The sequence below is a fragment of the Oryctolagus cuniculus genome, chromosome 14 (assembly GCF_964237555.1).
Source record: "Oryctolagus cuniculus chromosome 14, mOryCun1.1, whole genome shotgun sequence".
In the NCBI taxonomy this organism is placed as follows: Eukaryota; Metazoa; Chordata; class Mammalia; order Lagomorpha; family Leporidae; genus Oryctolagus; species Oryctolagus cuniculus.
The window spans coordinates 43,956,344-43,971,587 of record NC_091445.1 but is presented as its reverse complement, the minus strand read 5'-3'; the positions used below and the strand labels follow the sequence as shown (position 1 = coordinate 43,971,587).

At 47.6% G+C, this 15,244-nt stretch overlaps 1 protein-coding gene across 1 annotated transcript in view; it reads left to right on the top strand.

Moving 5' to 3' along the window:
* Nucleotides 1-1,488: 1,488 nt before the first annotated feature.
* Nucleotides 1,489-15,244, top strand: part of ANKH (ANKH inorganic pyrophosphate transport regulator) — a 145,195-nt gene continuing 131,439 nt past the window's right edge. The window contains exon 1 of the mRNA XM_002713969.5: nucleotides 1,489-1,935. Coding sequence (XP_002714015.2) covers nucleotides 1,840-1,935 — 96 coding nt within the window. The 5' untranslated portion in view covers nucleotides 1,489-1,839. The remainder of the gene's footprint in view (nucleotides 1,936-15,244) is intronic.

Here is a 15,244-nt window from a genome sequence, read left to right as displayed (position 1 = left end):
AGCCATCTTCTACCGCTTTCCCAGGCTGAGAATCCCGCAAAGAGCTGGATTGGAAGTGGAGCAGCTGGTACTCGAACCGGCGCCCGTATGAGATGCCAGCACTGCAGGCGGCAGCTTTACCCACTACGCCACATCGCTGGCCCCTTAAGTTTACTATTAACACAAGCTTCACAAAACTCATGCGAGGTAAAGTGTTCAATTCCTAGGCACAAAAATCCTTTTGTAAAAACTTACTTATTTGCAAGGCAGAGTTACAGAGTTACAAAGAGAGCAGCAGAGACCTCCCATCTGCTGGTTTACTCCCCCAATGAACGCAACAGCCAGAGCTGGACCAGGCCGAAGCCAGGAGCCTGGAACTCCACCCTGGTCTCCCTTGTGGGTGGCAGCGGCCAAAGTACTGGACCATCTTCTGCTGCTTTCCCAGCCGTAAGAAGTAAAGCAGCTGGGACTCCAATCAGTGCAGGAGGTCCAGCGGGCGGGTAACCCATTGTACCAGAACGCAGGCCCCTATTGGTTTTAATAATGAATCACTTTAATTCTTTATGTAATTTTATAGGCACAAAATAAGGCATGAAGGGTTACATAATTTGCCAGGCCCAGTACAAAACGAAAACGAAGGGGCCCTTGTTTCAGCAGAACTTCAGGAGGTCAAAGCAGAGACACTGCACAGGTCCAGAACCAGGAGGGTCAGGAGCGGCGCTCCAGCCAGAGGGTCTGCACATCCCCGGCCCCACCCCATAGCGTGCTGGGGGCCGGATGGATGTTGGCCTCTCAGCACAGCCACGGGTCACCCCCAAGTCACTGGGACACAGAACCATAAACCAGAACAGTTTTCTTTCCCTTTATTTAAAAAACACGGGCTTTAGGACGAGTTGCCTTACAGAAGCGGCACATGGTTGGCAAAGTGCTGGGGCCCCGGGCCTGGGAGCTGCAGGGGCCCCGTCCCTGTCGCCCTCAGGGCACTTCTCCCCAGGGACGCCGGTCGCCATCGCCCGTGGAAACCCTGAGAGAGATGTTGCCTTGCTGGAGACCTTTCCCCGGCTTCCGCCCGCCCAGAGCGGCACCTCGGGCTCACCTGGGCCCTTAGCTCCCCACGCAGGTCCCCAGCGCGTCCCTGCCAGCCTGCAGGCCGGCCGCCCGGCCCCTGCGCGCCCGGCTGCCTTCCCGCGGGCCTCGGCCTCGCTGTCCGCTCCGGGGGACAGCACCAGGACCCAGGACCCGGGCGGCAGGGTCCGGCCTCGAGGTGGCGCAGCGCCCCCGCCGCCCGGGTGCAGCCCGCGTCCCCCGCGCCCCGAGCCCCGCTCCCCGCTGCGGGCGGGAGCCGAGCCGCCGCCCCTGGAACGGCGGAAGCCCCGCGGCCTGAGCGTGCGCAGCGCCCCCCGCGGCCGCGCCCGGCCCGCGCGCCCCCTCCCCCGCCGCCGGCGGTGTCCGCGCCCGCCCCTGATTTCCTCCGCGCGGTGGCGGCGGTGGCGGCGGCGGCGGCGCCTCGTGAGCACGGTTATTTATTTATTTCCGGGCCCCGGAGCGCTTATAATGGAGCCGCTGTCAGCACAGCCTCCCGCCGCCACCGCCGCCGCCGTCCCTCCTCTTTTTTTTCCCGGCAGATCTTTGTTGTGTGGGAGGGCAGCAGGGATGGACTTGAGCTTGCGGATCGCTTGCTAGAGCAGCCGCGCTCGGAGAGGGCGCCGCCGCCGCCGCCGCCGCCGCCGCCGCCGCCGCCCGAGGCCCCGCCGGACGCGGCCTCCGTGCACTCGCGCCCTGCTCGCCGCTCGCCCCTCGCCTCGCGCACAGTCCCCTCGCGGCAGCAGATGTGTGTGGGGCCAGCCCACGGCGAGGACTATGGTGAAATTCCCGGCGCTCACGCACTATTGGCCCCTGATCCGGTTCCTGGTGCCCCTGGGCATCACCAACATCGCCATCGACTTCGGGGAGCAGGTAAGCCCCGGGCGCGCCGCCCCGCGCCGGAGCCGGAGCCCCAGAGCCGGCGCCGGGCGCGCTCCGCCTCGGCCTCCGCCGCCGGGCGCCGGGGGAGGGGGCGGAGGGGAGTCACCTGCTCCGAGTCCCTTTTCATCCAGGAGCGCCGGGTGGCCTTGGCAGCGTGTCTGGAGCGACTTTTCCCTCACCCCAGTCCCTTCCTTCCCCCCCAAGATTCCGCAGACTTTCCCAGCTCGCGCTGGAAAATGTTCAGCAGACCGGCTGGTGGGGAAGTTCGCCTATAGACGGATTCCCAGTGCACGGGAGTCTTATGTAATTTACAATTATGTAAACCGCAGGTCTGTGACCCAAACGTTGTTCCTGGGAGCTCCAGTGCTGGGTTTCTCTTTCCCCGGGGCGATGGTGATGGGGAGCTTTCGTAGTATCTTGTAGCCGAGTTGATTTCCCAGGTAGTTCTCATGAGATGTGTTTTGCAGCTAAAGTCAGCCAGTCTTGGGGGTGCCCCACGTGTGTCCTGATGAGCCCACCCCTGGTCATGTCTAGTTCGGGTTGCCTTCCCTCCCTATCTCCTTGAGCCCCCGAAGAAGGGGAGCAATGTGCGTGTGCGTGTGCGTGTGAGAGAGAGAGAGAGAGAGAGAGAGAGAGAGAGAGAGAGGTGCAGCCTCCCTGTCCTTGTTTCTTTTTCGCGTTTTCTCCATGTGGCGTCATTGCAAAGGCGATGCTGCAGGCTCTCCGGTGGCGGTGGCCCCCTGGCACTGGTACCCTGCACTCTGCCTCTAGGGACCGTTTGTTGCTGGGCCTCCGGCGGGATGCGGTTGCACTCCAAGGCCCAGGAGAGGATTTGGGTATGGGAGCTGCTTATTTTCACAAGTCTAACATAAATCTACTTTTTGCAAAGCGGTGCATTGCTCCTCTCTGCTGTGCTTCAAAGCAGTTGGCGTAAAATGCGGTATTCATTACGAGTTTTTACGGAGGAGTTCTAGACAGATGGACACAGGCAGGTCCTGCCACCGCGTGGGCAGGTGCGTTCCGCCTCCCTGGGAGTAAATGATGACTCATATGTCAGAAATTTACGAATCCTCAGGTGGAGAGGTGACACGGGAAGGCAAAGGTAAACGCAGCGTCTGGTTCTCATGCTTTGGAGCTGATTCAGAAAAGCAAAATGAAAAAGTCTTGGCTTTTAAGTCTCTGACTTGTCAGGAACAAAGGGGTAATAAAATCTCTTGAAATATTTCTTAGATGAGCTTTATTTTGTTATAAACATCACAGTTTTGTGGTTTCTTTATAAACCATGGAAAGAACTTTTAAAATGGAAATCCAGCTACATTCAAGATTCCACCACAAGTCCAATAAGCTGCATGTATTCCACTATGCAAAGGGATTACCTGCGAATGGTCCCAGAGCTATTAGTGTGTGTGTGGGTGGAGGGGGTGATAGGAAGCCCTGGTCTACCCACAGCCCCCTGATACTCTGCATGAATGGTGTCTGTTGGATACAAAATTCTGTCATTTTATCGCTCACTCAGGAAACCCATTCTTGCAAAACTAGCAACTCTTATTATCTCCTTTAAAAAAATGTTAGTGGTGGTAGTCTTTTGAGAGGGAAGGATGGAAATAAATTCTATGCAGAGAAGGGGGAAATGATATGGAATAGAATGAATAGAATAGAATGACCTGCTTTTTTTTTTTTTTAAGATTTATTTTATTTATTTGAAAGAGTTACAGAGAGAGATAGAGCCAGAGAGAGGTCTTCCATTCTCTGGTTCACTCCCCAAATGACTGCAACAACCAGAGCTGAGCTGATCTGAAGCCAGGAGCCAGGAGCTTCCTCCAGGTCTCCCATGTGGGTGCAGGAACCTAAGGACTTGAGCCATCTTCCACTGCTTTCCCAGGCCACAGCAGAGAGCTGGATCGGAAGTGGAGCAGCCGGGACTCGAACTGGCACCCATATGGGATGCCAGCACTGCAGGCAGTGGCTTTAACCCACTGTGCCACAGCGCCGACCCCAATGACCTGCTTTTAAAAAACATGAGCATCATAGAAAGAATGGGAATTATTGTAAAAACTAATATGTAGGATCCTATAGGTAGGTAAAACACTTTCTGATGATTGTATATATGGAGTTATCATTTTGTCTGCATTCTTACAGATTGAAAAATAAAAGTGTACATCGCTTGCATTCATTAGTCACCTAGTAGATGCGTGCAGTGTCCGAGCACAGGTTGCATATGAGGAAAGAATGAGAGGCCTAGCGATGGTGAGTCGTTCGCCCAGGATCACAAGTGGCACAGCCAAGGCTCGCCCCATCACCACCGGCTTCGTCCAATCACACTTATGTGCTGAGATCTGCCCAGGAGTTCTTAGAAACACAGGAATAAGTTCTGTCTTTTCTGATTCTCAGCCTGGGTTCAAATGTGATATTCACTATCCTATATTGAATTCTATAGACTCAGCAGATATGGGACAATCATAAGAAGGGCTCCGGGGTAAAAGGTGACCAAGAAGTTCTTAGGAGAAGAGCTGATTTGCCCAGGTAATTAAACCAACATCGGATCTTAATTTAACAAATGGGCAGAGCCCCTGATCAAGAGGAGAAAGAAAAGATAAGAGACAGCTGATGCCTCACAGGGACAGTATTTGGAAATCCTTTAGGCTTTATCATTGCAACAATACTGATTGCTGATGAAAGAAAGTGTCCTGAGATGTGTTTTAAACTGTTCATTTCCTTCACTTGTCTGCAAGTGTCTTTGTCATCTCACCGTGCTCACCTGTTGTTTCTGTTTAAAGCTGAACTTGGTACAAAGTCCCTGATTGCCTTAAAAGCCACATTTACTTTGTTTAAGGGTCTTGATGAGTCTTAAAATGTTAAAGACAGCTTTGGCAAGGAGACTGTGAAAAAGAGAAGAACATTGCTGCTGTTCTCGCTGAAGAAGAAATGTGTTGTGCCTGGTGCTAGCCAGTGCCCTCTGTCGCCCTCAGGTGATAACAGGATATTTCCTAGTGTCCTGGCTGATTCACTGACTTAGGTTGGGTCCAGTCTGGTAATTCAGGGACCTGCGGTGTTTATCTCTGATGGGAAAGTTTAAAAGTGTGAGTAGGAGTGTTAAAAAATTTCCCAGACTCCCCATTTCTATTTTAGGAGAGCCTTTTCTAGTTCAGTAAACCCAGATGTGGGCCTCTACAGTGTAAGAGGGTCTGGAATTTTAATATCACAAAATGTGAAAAAAATGAGAATCCCAGGAAAAGAGCTTAATAAACGTTCTTGTTTACCAAGTAGACACATGCACCTTCTTCCTCCCAAAATCAACCAAACCCAAATTTTCCACCAGAAGAGGAGTTATGGGAATAGAAAAGGGTGGATGTGCTTGGTGGCACTGAGGGAACTCTCTTTAAGGTCCTTCCTACTGGGAAGGGACTCCCCATCCAGGGCCACTGAGCTGGGAAGACAGCTCCCCAGGCCGCGCTGGCTTTGAATAATCAGTGTTTGTCATGTCCCACTTTCCAGAGTACTTAAAAATAGAAATGCAAAGGCTAAATTTCTAAGTAAATGTAGGGGAAACTCCCCCCACCAGTCTATTCTATAGCAATAGAATAAGCTTCAAAATTATTATTGTTTTTTTCCACTTATGAATTATTTGAAATTGTACATTTTTAAGATGAGTATATGTGTAGTGTGTGAACTATAATATATATAATGTGGTATGAATGTATATATGAAATGTTTCACAGAATAGGGAAACATTTTCCCCACGTCATTTAAAAGTATTTGAGCATGATTATAAATGGCAACCCTAAATTTGATTATATGAGCATATGGCAGTTCCTGTTGCTGCGTGTCACCCTATTGTTTAAACACTGAAGTATTTTGTTTGGTTTTTGCAATGGAGAATTTCAGTGGGCATCTTTGTGTGGTGAGTAGATAATGTGCTTTCTCCAGCTGCCTTAGGCTTTCTGCCTGGTGGACTTTGGTGCCTATTTCAGTTTGCCATTCATACACAGAATATGAGGTCACACCGTGTCAGTGTCCATATTTAGTCAAGGACACTGTGACCTCCTTGGTCCAGTTGATCCTCCTGTGCCTACTGTTTCCCAGTTGTCTTGAGACCACATGCCCACTTAGAGTACGTCTCTTGGGTGCTTAGGTAAGCAGGTTGTTTTGAGAACCGCAGAGGCTGATCTACTGCTTGTTGGCTTATTCAGTGAGGTGGTTTGGTGGCCAGCTTAAACACCACCTGTCCATAATGCTTCCTTCCAGGCACGTCTTTCATACCTCGAGACAATAACTATGTCACTTTCTAGTAATAGCACAAATTCTTTAAAAGTCATCTTAACATGTACAGTGTGATATTGCTTACAGTACATAGCACTTTTTTATTATTTTTCACATTTTCATTTATTTGAGAGGTAGAGAGAAAGAGATCTTCCTACTGCTAGTTCACTGCACAGATGCTCACAACAGCCACAGCTTAGTCAGGCTGAAGCCAGGAGCCAGGAATCTGTACTTGAGCCATCATCTCCTGCCCTCCCAGGATGCACACCGGCTGGAAGCTGAGGAGAAGCTATAGTGGGACTTGATCCTGGGTATTGTGATACGTATACACAGGCATCTCAAGCAAGAGGGTTGACCTTTCATACTGCAACGCCTGCCCCATTGCACCTTTGAGATGGAACAAGCCCAGTTTTACGTTAGTGGTAGGGAATTTGGTCTCCATGTCTTTCCATGTCTTCTCAGGTTTGAGATGATGGGTGGGTTATGTTTGGGTGAGAAGAAAGACCCTGGATGGAGAATCAATCCTCCATTGGCCTTGTAAACCCTGGCCTAACATATCAGACTGACCTGGGTGATGCCTACAGTTACCAAATAATAAATGTGTTTCTGAGCCTGTGTAACTCTATTATTTACTGTGAAAATGCAACAGAGAAAACAACACTTTTCTGTAGAATTATCTGGGTCTGAGCTACCCATAAGACTGAATGTGTTTGACAATTGAAGATTATGATTTTTTAATTTGAAAGGGAGAATTAGAGAGAGAGATCTTCCATATGCTGGTGCACTCCGCAATTGACTACAACAACCAAGGCTGGGCCAGGTGGAAGCCAGGAGCCTGGAATTCCATCCAGGTCTCCCAGGTGGATAGCAGGAGCCAAGTACTTGGTCCATCTTCCACTGGTTTCCCAGGCACATTAGCAGCATACAAAACATCATGAAACATTTGGGGGGTGGGGGAGGACTTGTGAATGTCTATCATTGTGCTATGCAATCATGTGACATTGAAAATACTTAAGAGAGTTTGGCACTGAGCAATGGGAACTGACTTTGTCCGGTCCTGATCTTGCAGAACCACCAGGCATATGGGCTTCTTGAGACCCATAGATGTGTGATACAGTTTTAAAGAGTTGTGTGTGGGCACGTCTGGCACAGCAGTTAACATGCTGCTTAGGACACCCACATCCCATACTGGAGTGCCTCGTTTCAAGTCCCAGCTTCTCTCCCTGTTTCAGCTTCCTGCTATTGTGTATCCTGGGAGGCAGTGCTGATGGCTCAAGTACTTGGGTCCCTGCTATCCATCAGGGAGATGTGGACTAAGTTACCAACTACTGGACTTGACCTGGTCCAACCTGAGATGTTGTAGGCAGCTGGGGAGTAAACCAGCAGATGGGAGATCTCCATCTTTCTGCCTTTCAAATGAAAATTAATTTGAAAAAGCCTTTTAGGTCATGCATCTGCTTTTATAATTTTTCTGCTAACCATTTGCCAGCCAGTATTCTCTTTGTGTTGCACAGAATGCCTAACAAATTCAGTAATAGTAACAAAAGTACAGTGAAAACAACCATTCATACCTTGAGTTCATGCCTTCTGGTTTGCTGCTTTGAATCTGCTCTGCACCCAGGAAGTGGAAATATATTAGAATTCCAGCAAAAATGAGGGAGAAACAATTTGGGGGGCCTCCTTTGGGAGGAGCATGTATAGTTTGTGATGCTTATTTTCCCCTGCTAATTTGTTTCTGACCTGGAGAGATTCTGGAGTGAGTGTCAGTGAAGTGACCTTGGAATGAAGGGAGGGAAGCATTGCCCTATTTGACACAGCCCTTGCCCTCAAATTGCTTAGATCCTCATTAAGAAAACACACACACAACACCTCTGCAATCAAAGCAGCACAGAGTGAAATGTCTAATTGGACAACACGGTTTAATAGACGGATGCTGGAGTGTGCAGCAGTTGCAGTGGAGCGGAGATGGGCCACAGCATCGTGTTTGCCTTAGTTCTTATCTGGATGTGGTAGCTCCAGCCTCTTCTCTGTAAATGTCCTTGTCATCTGAGTGGCCAGCACTGGTCCGCAAAGGTGAAGGCAGAGTCGCATTTAGGTAAACTAGCAGGGTTCATATCAAGTGGTACAAGCCAGGTTTGTTCCTTTGTTCTTGCGTTTTGCATGACTTTGGGATCCTTCAGTTCCTAGCCCAGCCACCAAATACCATGTCCTGATGCTTAGAATGACAAAGATGACATTTAAGAGTTATCCCGTCAACTACTAGGCTCGTGCATCACAGCTCACTGTTTCTCCTCCATGAGAGATCTTCAGAATGTTCATGGAAAAATGCATACTACAAAAAAACTGTGTATGGATTTCAAAAAAATGTTTGCACCAGAATAATCTTATCGTTGGATTCCATTTCTGCAGACTTTTGAAGTACCCCTTTATGGCTACCTCTTCATAGCAAAAATGCTTTGAAAGTCCATCCTGGGAAGGGAAATGTCTTGATTTTTTTTGTCAGAGCAAAGGAGGTATTTGTTCCTCTGAATAAAGAGTTATCTAAACAGCCTGTACCTCTGGGTAAATAAATAACACAGTGTCCCAGGGACAAATTGGGCAGCTTTAATTCTAGCTGGAGGGCCGCATTCTGCTTTGAGATAGTCATAGCTCCTAGCTGGGTTGGTTTGTGTGTGCATGTAAAATTTTATCTTTTGTCCATTTTATGTGATAAGCAGAGAGACAGAGGCAGAGAGAGAGAGATCCTCCACTCACAGGTTCACTCCCCAAATGCGTGCAACAGTCAGGGCTGGGCCACGCTACAGCCAGGAGCCCAGAATCCAATCTGAGTCTTTCCCAAGGGTGATGGTTGGGGACCAAAGCACTTGAGCTATCACCTGCTGCCTCCTGGGCTGCACATTAGCGGGAAATTGGAATGGCAAGCAGAGCTGAGCCTGGAATCAGACCCTCCAGTGTGAGATGTGGTCCTCTGAAGGGGCAACTTAAGCTGCTGCACCCACCTGGGTGCTGCCTTGATTTTTAAGAGTATTTCCATAGGACCAATTTGGTGAAGCTTTTGGTAACTGGGATGCCTTTGACACTGTGGAAGGATTGCTTTTCTGTATGGAGGTCACAGAGGTAAAATTTTTTTTTTTTTTCAGTAAGAATCTGCAGTCTTCTCACCAGCATGAGCTGACGTCACCATTTCCCAGCTTTGGGGAGCCCAAGACAGGGTGTGTGAGTGTGTGTGTGTGTGTGTGTGGCTCCTTATCCTGGAGCGCTGGGGAGGTACCGCCCATGTCCCCTTGTCATCAGTCTCTGCCATCTGCTGAGAGGTATGGCTCGTGGTGAGGACTTCGGATGCAAGATTGGGAGGAAATTCAAAGAAAGAGCAGGAATCCTTGGGTAGGAAGTGTTCAGGGTGACTCAGGACATTCAAGTGGAATGAGATGGCTGGGAAGCAGAATGTCTGCTTCAAGGGAGGACGTTGAACCCAGAGCAAGGAAGGCAAACGTCACCTTGTAATTATAATCTTCTGAGCCTGTGAGAAGCGAAGATAACGAATTCGACAGTGACTGATAAGGGGATAGTTTTGTGTGGAAGCTTCCAGGTTCCATCATCTTTGAGCATTTTGCTGGCAGAGCTGCTACTCCAGGTTATTGTCTTCAACCAGAATTATAGTGAGTCCATAGCAGTGGCTGAGCTTTTCAGAATCCCTCCTTCACTTTGTAAAATAGATCATTAGGTTAACCAAAGACTGAATCCTTGACTGTCATTTCCTTTTCTTCTTTTTTTTTTTTTTAAGATCTATTTATTTACTTGAAAGTCAGAGTTACACAAAGAGAGGAGAGGCAGAGAGAGAGGGAGAGAGAGAGAGAGGTCTTCCATCTTCTGGTTCATTCCCCAATTGGCTGCAACGGCCAGAGCCGCGCCGATCCAAAGCCAGGAGCCAGGAGCTTCTTCTAGGTCTCCCGTGTGGGTGCAGGGGTACTTTTCCAGGCTGAGAATCCAGCAGAGAGCTGGATTAGAAGTGGAGGAGCTGGGACTCGAACCAGCACCCAGATGGGATGCTGACACTTCAGGCAGCGGCTTTACCCGCTACACCACTGTGCCAGCCCCTCCTGGACTGTTTTTAAAATAAGAAGCTTGTGTGCTCTACACTGATGCACTAAACCCAAACCTGCAAGCTGTGAGCCACTGGGTCACACATTTTAATAGAGAGGAATAGTTGTTGTAGAGAAGCTAAAGTAGCAGATTCTGAGAATCAGAGATTTCCCTGACTTTTCAGCACTTAGAGTGGTTGGGCAGGAAATTCACCATGGCTGGGATGCAAGGCCTCCCATGACATGAACTTGATGGTTTAAAATAGAGACCAACTACACAATGGAGAGTAAGAAATAACCACACTTAATAAGAAAGAGATAACTCAGACCTCTTCCTGGCTCTTGCCAAGTTCAGTGCTACCAGAAGATAGTTTTACCAGAAGATAGTGTTACCAGAAGATAGTTTGTAGCCTGCCTGATAAGAAAGTCTCAAGGCATGGCCCTCCTCAACCTCAGAGTTGACATTGGCTTGTGATCTGACCCCTCGTGGCCTTCCAGAGACTTTGTCTCTTTGGGATTAGGTGATATTTTCAGATGCAGGCTTGCTTTTCATGGGAAGACTCCCATTCTGGACACTGACAATGTAACAGGGTGTACTAGGACCTCGTTTCTACTCCCACACCAAAGCCTTACACCACCCAGCACTCATGCCTATTGGGCTGTTTCCTAGTCTGGGCAGAGTTCCTTAGCATTAGAGGTGGTTGATCTACTTTGCATTTACCAGACCTTCCCAGGCCAGTGAACAGAGAGGAACTTGGGCTTAGATACAGGGACAAGGAGAGCCACTACAACAGTTGCTGGCAGTGAGCATCCCTTGTCAAACTGTGGTGTAGTAGGCTACACCTCCGCTTGTGGCACTGGCATCCCATATGGGCACTGGTTCTAGTCCAGGCTGCTCCACTTCCAATCCAGCTCCCAACTCATGGCCGGAGAAAGCAGTGGAAGATGACCCAAGTGTTTGGGCCCCTTTAGGAAGTGAATGAGCAGATGGAAGACCTCTCTCTCTCTCACCCTCTCTCTGTTTGTAACTCTGCCTCTCAAATAGATAAATAAATCTTCAAAAAAAAAAAAAAAAAACCCACAAACTGCAGAATCTCCTAGGTTTTTCTAAAACTACTATTGCTAATTTCCCTTAGACTTAAGGGGGATGGTAAGCCTGTTTTTCTTTTCTTTTCAAAAAGTATTGTATGATTTACATGTAATGAGCTCTATAGATCTTCAGTGTCCAGAACCATGAGTTTTGATGAATGGCAAAGGCCCGCCCTTACAAATGTAATTCAAACCTATCAGCAGAGGGGCCATTTGCTGTCTTCCTGACCCTCCCCCAGAGGCAGCCCCTGACCTTACTTCTGTATAGGCATTTAAATTTTCTCATGCAACGTGACTCAGCACATTTAGTCCTTAGATAATTGAGTTTGGGACCGCTAACAGGTTTTCAAAAAATTGTTTGAGAAACAGAGGGAGACAGAGGGAGAGAGGGAGAGAGAGAGAGATAGCAAGCTTCATTCAGTCTGCCCGTTCACTCCCCTGTTGCCTGCAATGACTGTTGCTGGGTGAGTCTGGGCCAGGCTGAAGCCAGGATTCCAGAATTCCATCCAGATCCCCTGTGTCAGTGTCAGGGATCCAGATCCTTGAGCTATCACCTGCTACCTTCCAAAGTCTGCCTTAGCAGGAAGTTGGAATCAGAAGTGGAGCCAGGAATCGAATCCAGGCGTCCTGACGTGGGATGCAGGCATTCCAGGTGGCATCTTAACTGCTGTGTCACACACCTGCCCCTTCTCATTACAGTGTATAGTATCAGTATCAGTTCCTTTCTGTTGCAAAATATATTTTAATATTGAGTATTTAATGGCTTTTGGGCAGGTGGAGCATTTGACTCTCTACATAGAAGAACTTTTCTCCTTAATTTATGCAATTTGTTGCTTTTAGTTCTTCCAGTACATCTTAAATGATAGGAACTGCTGATCATTCTGATATTCAGGCATGGTTAAAAATTAAAATTTGTTTAAAAAAATCATAAAACAAAACATGAGATGTTGATGCATTGTAAAGGGATGAAATTGTGATGTGTGCTACAACACAGGTGAACCTCAATGGCATCATGCTAAGTGAAATAAGCCAGATACAAAAGACAACTTTTTTAATGATTCCATTTATATGAGATACCTAAAAGAATCCAGTTCATGGTGATAGAAAGTGGAATAGTGGTTGCCAGGGCCAGGGTAGAGGGGGCTAAGGAGTTGTATGATGAGTATAGTTTCAATTTGGAGTGATGATGGAAGTTCTTGTGATGGCTGTACAATAATGTGAATTATTTAGTGTCACTGAACAGTACACTTAAATTGTTAAAATAATGTTGTGTTATCTCTATTTTATTAAAATTTTGAAAATTAGCTCCACCAGCTGCTGGAAAATCCTGTGGTTTTTGAAGAGGTTTTTTAGAAGATGGAATTTATTGATTTTATTCTAATTATACATGTAGTTTATTACATTGTAAAAAGAAGGGGAAAAAAATCAAGAAAAAGATAAGGGGCAGACATCTGGCCTAGAGAATAAGATGTCCTTGTCTCATATCAGTGTGCCTGCATTCAGTTTCTGGATTGAGTCCTGATTCCAACTTCCTGACAGCACAGACCCCAAGAGACCACAGTGATGACTCAAGTAGTAGTTGGGCCCCTGCCACCCATGTGGGCGTTGACTGTTGTAGGCAACTGGGGAATGAACCAACGGATGCAAGCTCTCACTTTCTGCTCTCTATGTTTCTGTCTCTTGGATAAATACATTTTTAAAAGAAGAAAATAAGAATCTTACACAAGCCCTCAACCTAGAAATGTGTGTCTTATTTTAGAGCATATTCTTCTAATCTCTTTTCTATGCATCTATTTTAGAAAAAAATGTAATCTATTTCCATTTTTATGTGATAGGCAATTTCCCTTGATTTTAAATATTCATTAAAAATGGGATGATTAATGTTCTTAGCATACTATCACATGAATATACCATCATTTATGTAACCAATCCTCTGTGGTTAGATGTTCAGGTTTTTTTTGTTTGTTTGTTTCATTCCCATTACACATAATGCTGTAAATGTTTTAGTATCAAAATCTATGACCACGGCCGGCGCCGCGGCTCACTAGGCTAATCCTCCGCCTAGCGGCGCCAGCACATCGGGTTCTAGTCCCGGTTGGGGCGCCGGATTCTGTCCCGGTTGCCCCTCTTCCAGGCCAGCCCTCTGCTGTGGCCAGGGAGTGCAGTGGAGGATGGCCCAGGTGCTTGGGCCCTGCACCCCATGGGAGACCAGGAAAAGCACCTGGCTCCTGGCTCCTGCCATCGGATCAGCGCGGTGCGCCGGCCGCAGCGCACTGGCCGCGGCAGCCATTGGAGGGTGAACCAACGGCAAAAGGAAGACCCTTCTCTCTGTCTCTCTCTCTCACTGTCCACTCTGCCTGTCCAAAAAAAAAAAAAAAAAAAAAAAAAAAAAAATCTATGAGCACATCTGATTATTTCTTGGGATTAACACCTAGGAACCCTAGTTGCATGTGTGCGGCTTTTCAAGGCTTTTTTTGAGTGACACAGCTTCTCTGTAGAGACTTGTTCCAGTTTCCCTTGAAGATGCAGAGTTCCCATGTGTTCCTGGCCCTGGCACACAGCAGGGGCTCCCTCCCTTGAAGCTATTTATAGCCCTGGGAGTTCTGCAGTGAGAATCTACATCTTAGTCTCTTTTCATTGTTGAACAATTAGCTAGGTATTTTCTTAATCTGATACTTTCAAATTCTCTGGACTTTCATTCTTTTCAATAAGCATATTTTGAACCAAGTGTGTATCACACATATGTGCTTTGTGGACATTTGGAAAGTAAACCAGTGGATGGAAGATCTCTCTCTGTGTCTCTGTTTCAAATAAATATACATAATTGAAAAAGAAAGATGGAGGAGCTACTGGGGTGACTGATGGCCAATGCATACCATCTTGTAGGTGAATATTTGGGATTGACAGTTTTCTAGAGAAATGCAGAGCTAGGGATATTTAAGAGAAATGGAAGGGAAATGGTCTCTTTCCTGTTATGTTGATCATGGCTTCTCCCAGGTACCCTGGTCTTGATGTTCATGGTCCACCTTGTAGAAAAGGAGCAAGAGAGGAGTGATGGAAATAACAGAGCCTTCTCCTTCCAAAGGGAACTGTTTCTGTGGCCTGTCGCCTGCTCCTGTGTGGCAGTGGTATGGGCTGATCACAGCATGGTGTACAGAACGAACACCAGCTCCTGATGGCCAGGGTCCCTGGGTGTGACTCTCACCTCCCTTGAGCCAAGAACTGGACCTGTGTGGCCAGTGGGGAAGAAGGGTTGATGTACCTTCTTCTGGAAGTGTAGACCAAGCAGATGGATGCTGAGTGCTTTGAAAGTGTGGAGTGCTGCATGTAGATGAGATAATCTCACTGGGACATGGAAAGCCTGCTATTCTGCTGCCTCACCTTTTCATCTTTTTATATATTCACCACCAGCTGACTTTTCTTGAGTGATTTGCATGAAGGAGATGTCTTGAGCAAGAGCCAGCCGGGTTGGGGCAAGCAGAAGCATGCACATGGCACATGCTGGGAATGCTTGGAGTTTGTAGCATATACGAGGAGGCCAGCTGCTGGTATTTTTTTCCCATTTTGGGCAAAAGATATTTAAGGTTGGATTTTCTCAGTGGTGGTTTTTTGTGATGGGACTTCAATTGCATGTGCTCTTTGAAATAAACCATGTTTAATTTTAATTACTGGCTACTGTTTCACATGGCCTTATGGGGACAGGGCTACCATAAACCGCAGACCCCTTCTCTAATGTAGATGTGCACGTGGGACCAAGCCCTTGTCAATTTTTTGACAATTATGACAGTAAAACGCACGACCTAACATTGTAATTAACTTCCCCAGGTGCTCCCTCTGCTGTTCTGGAGTTGCTTTCCTGTGGAAGAATG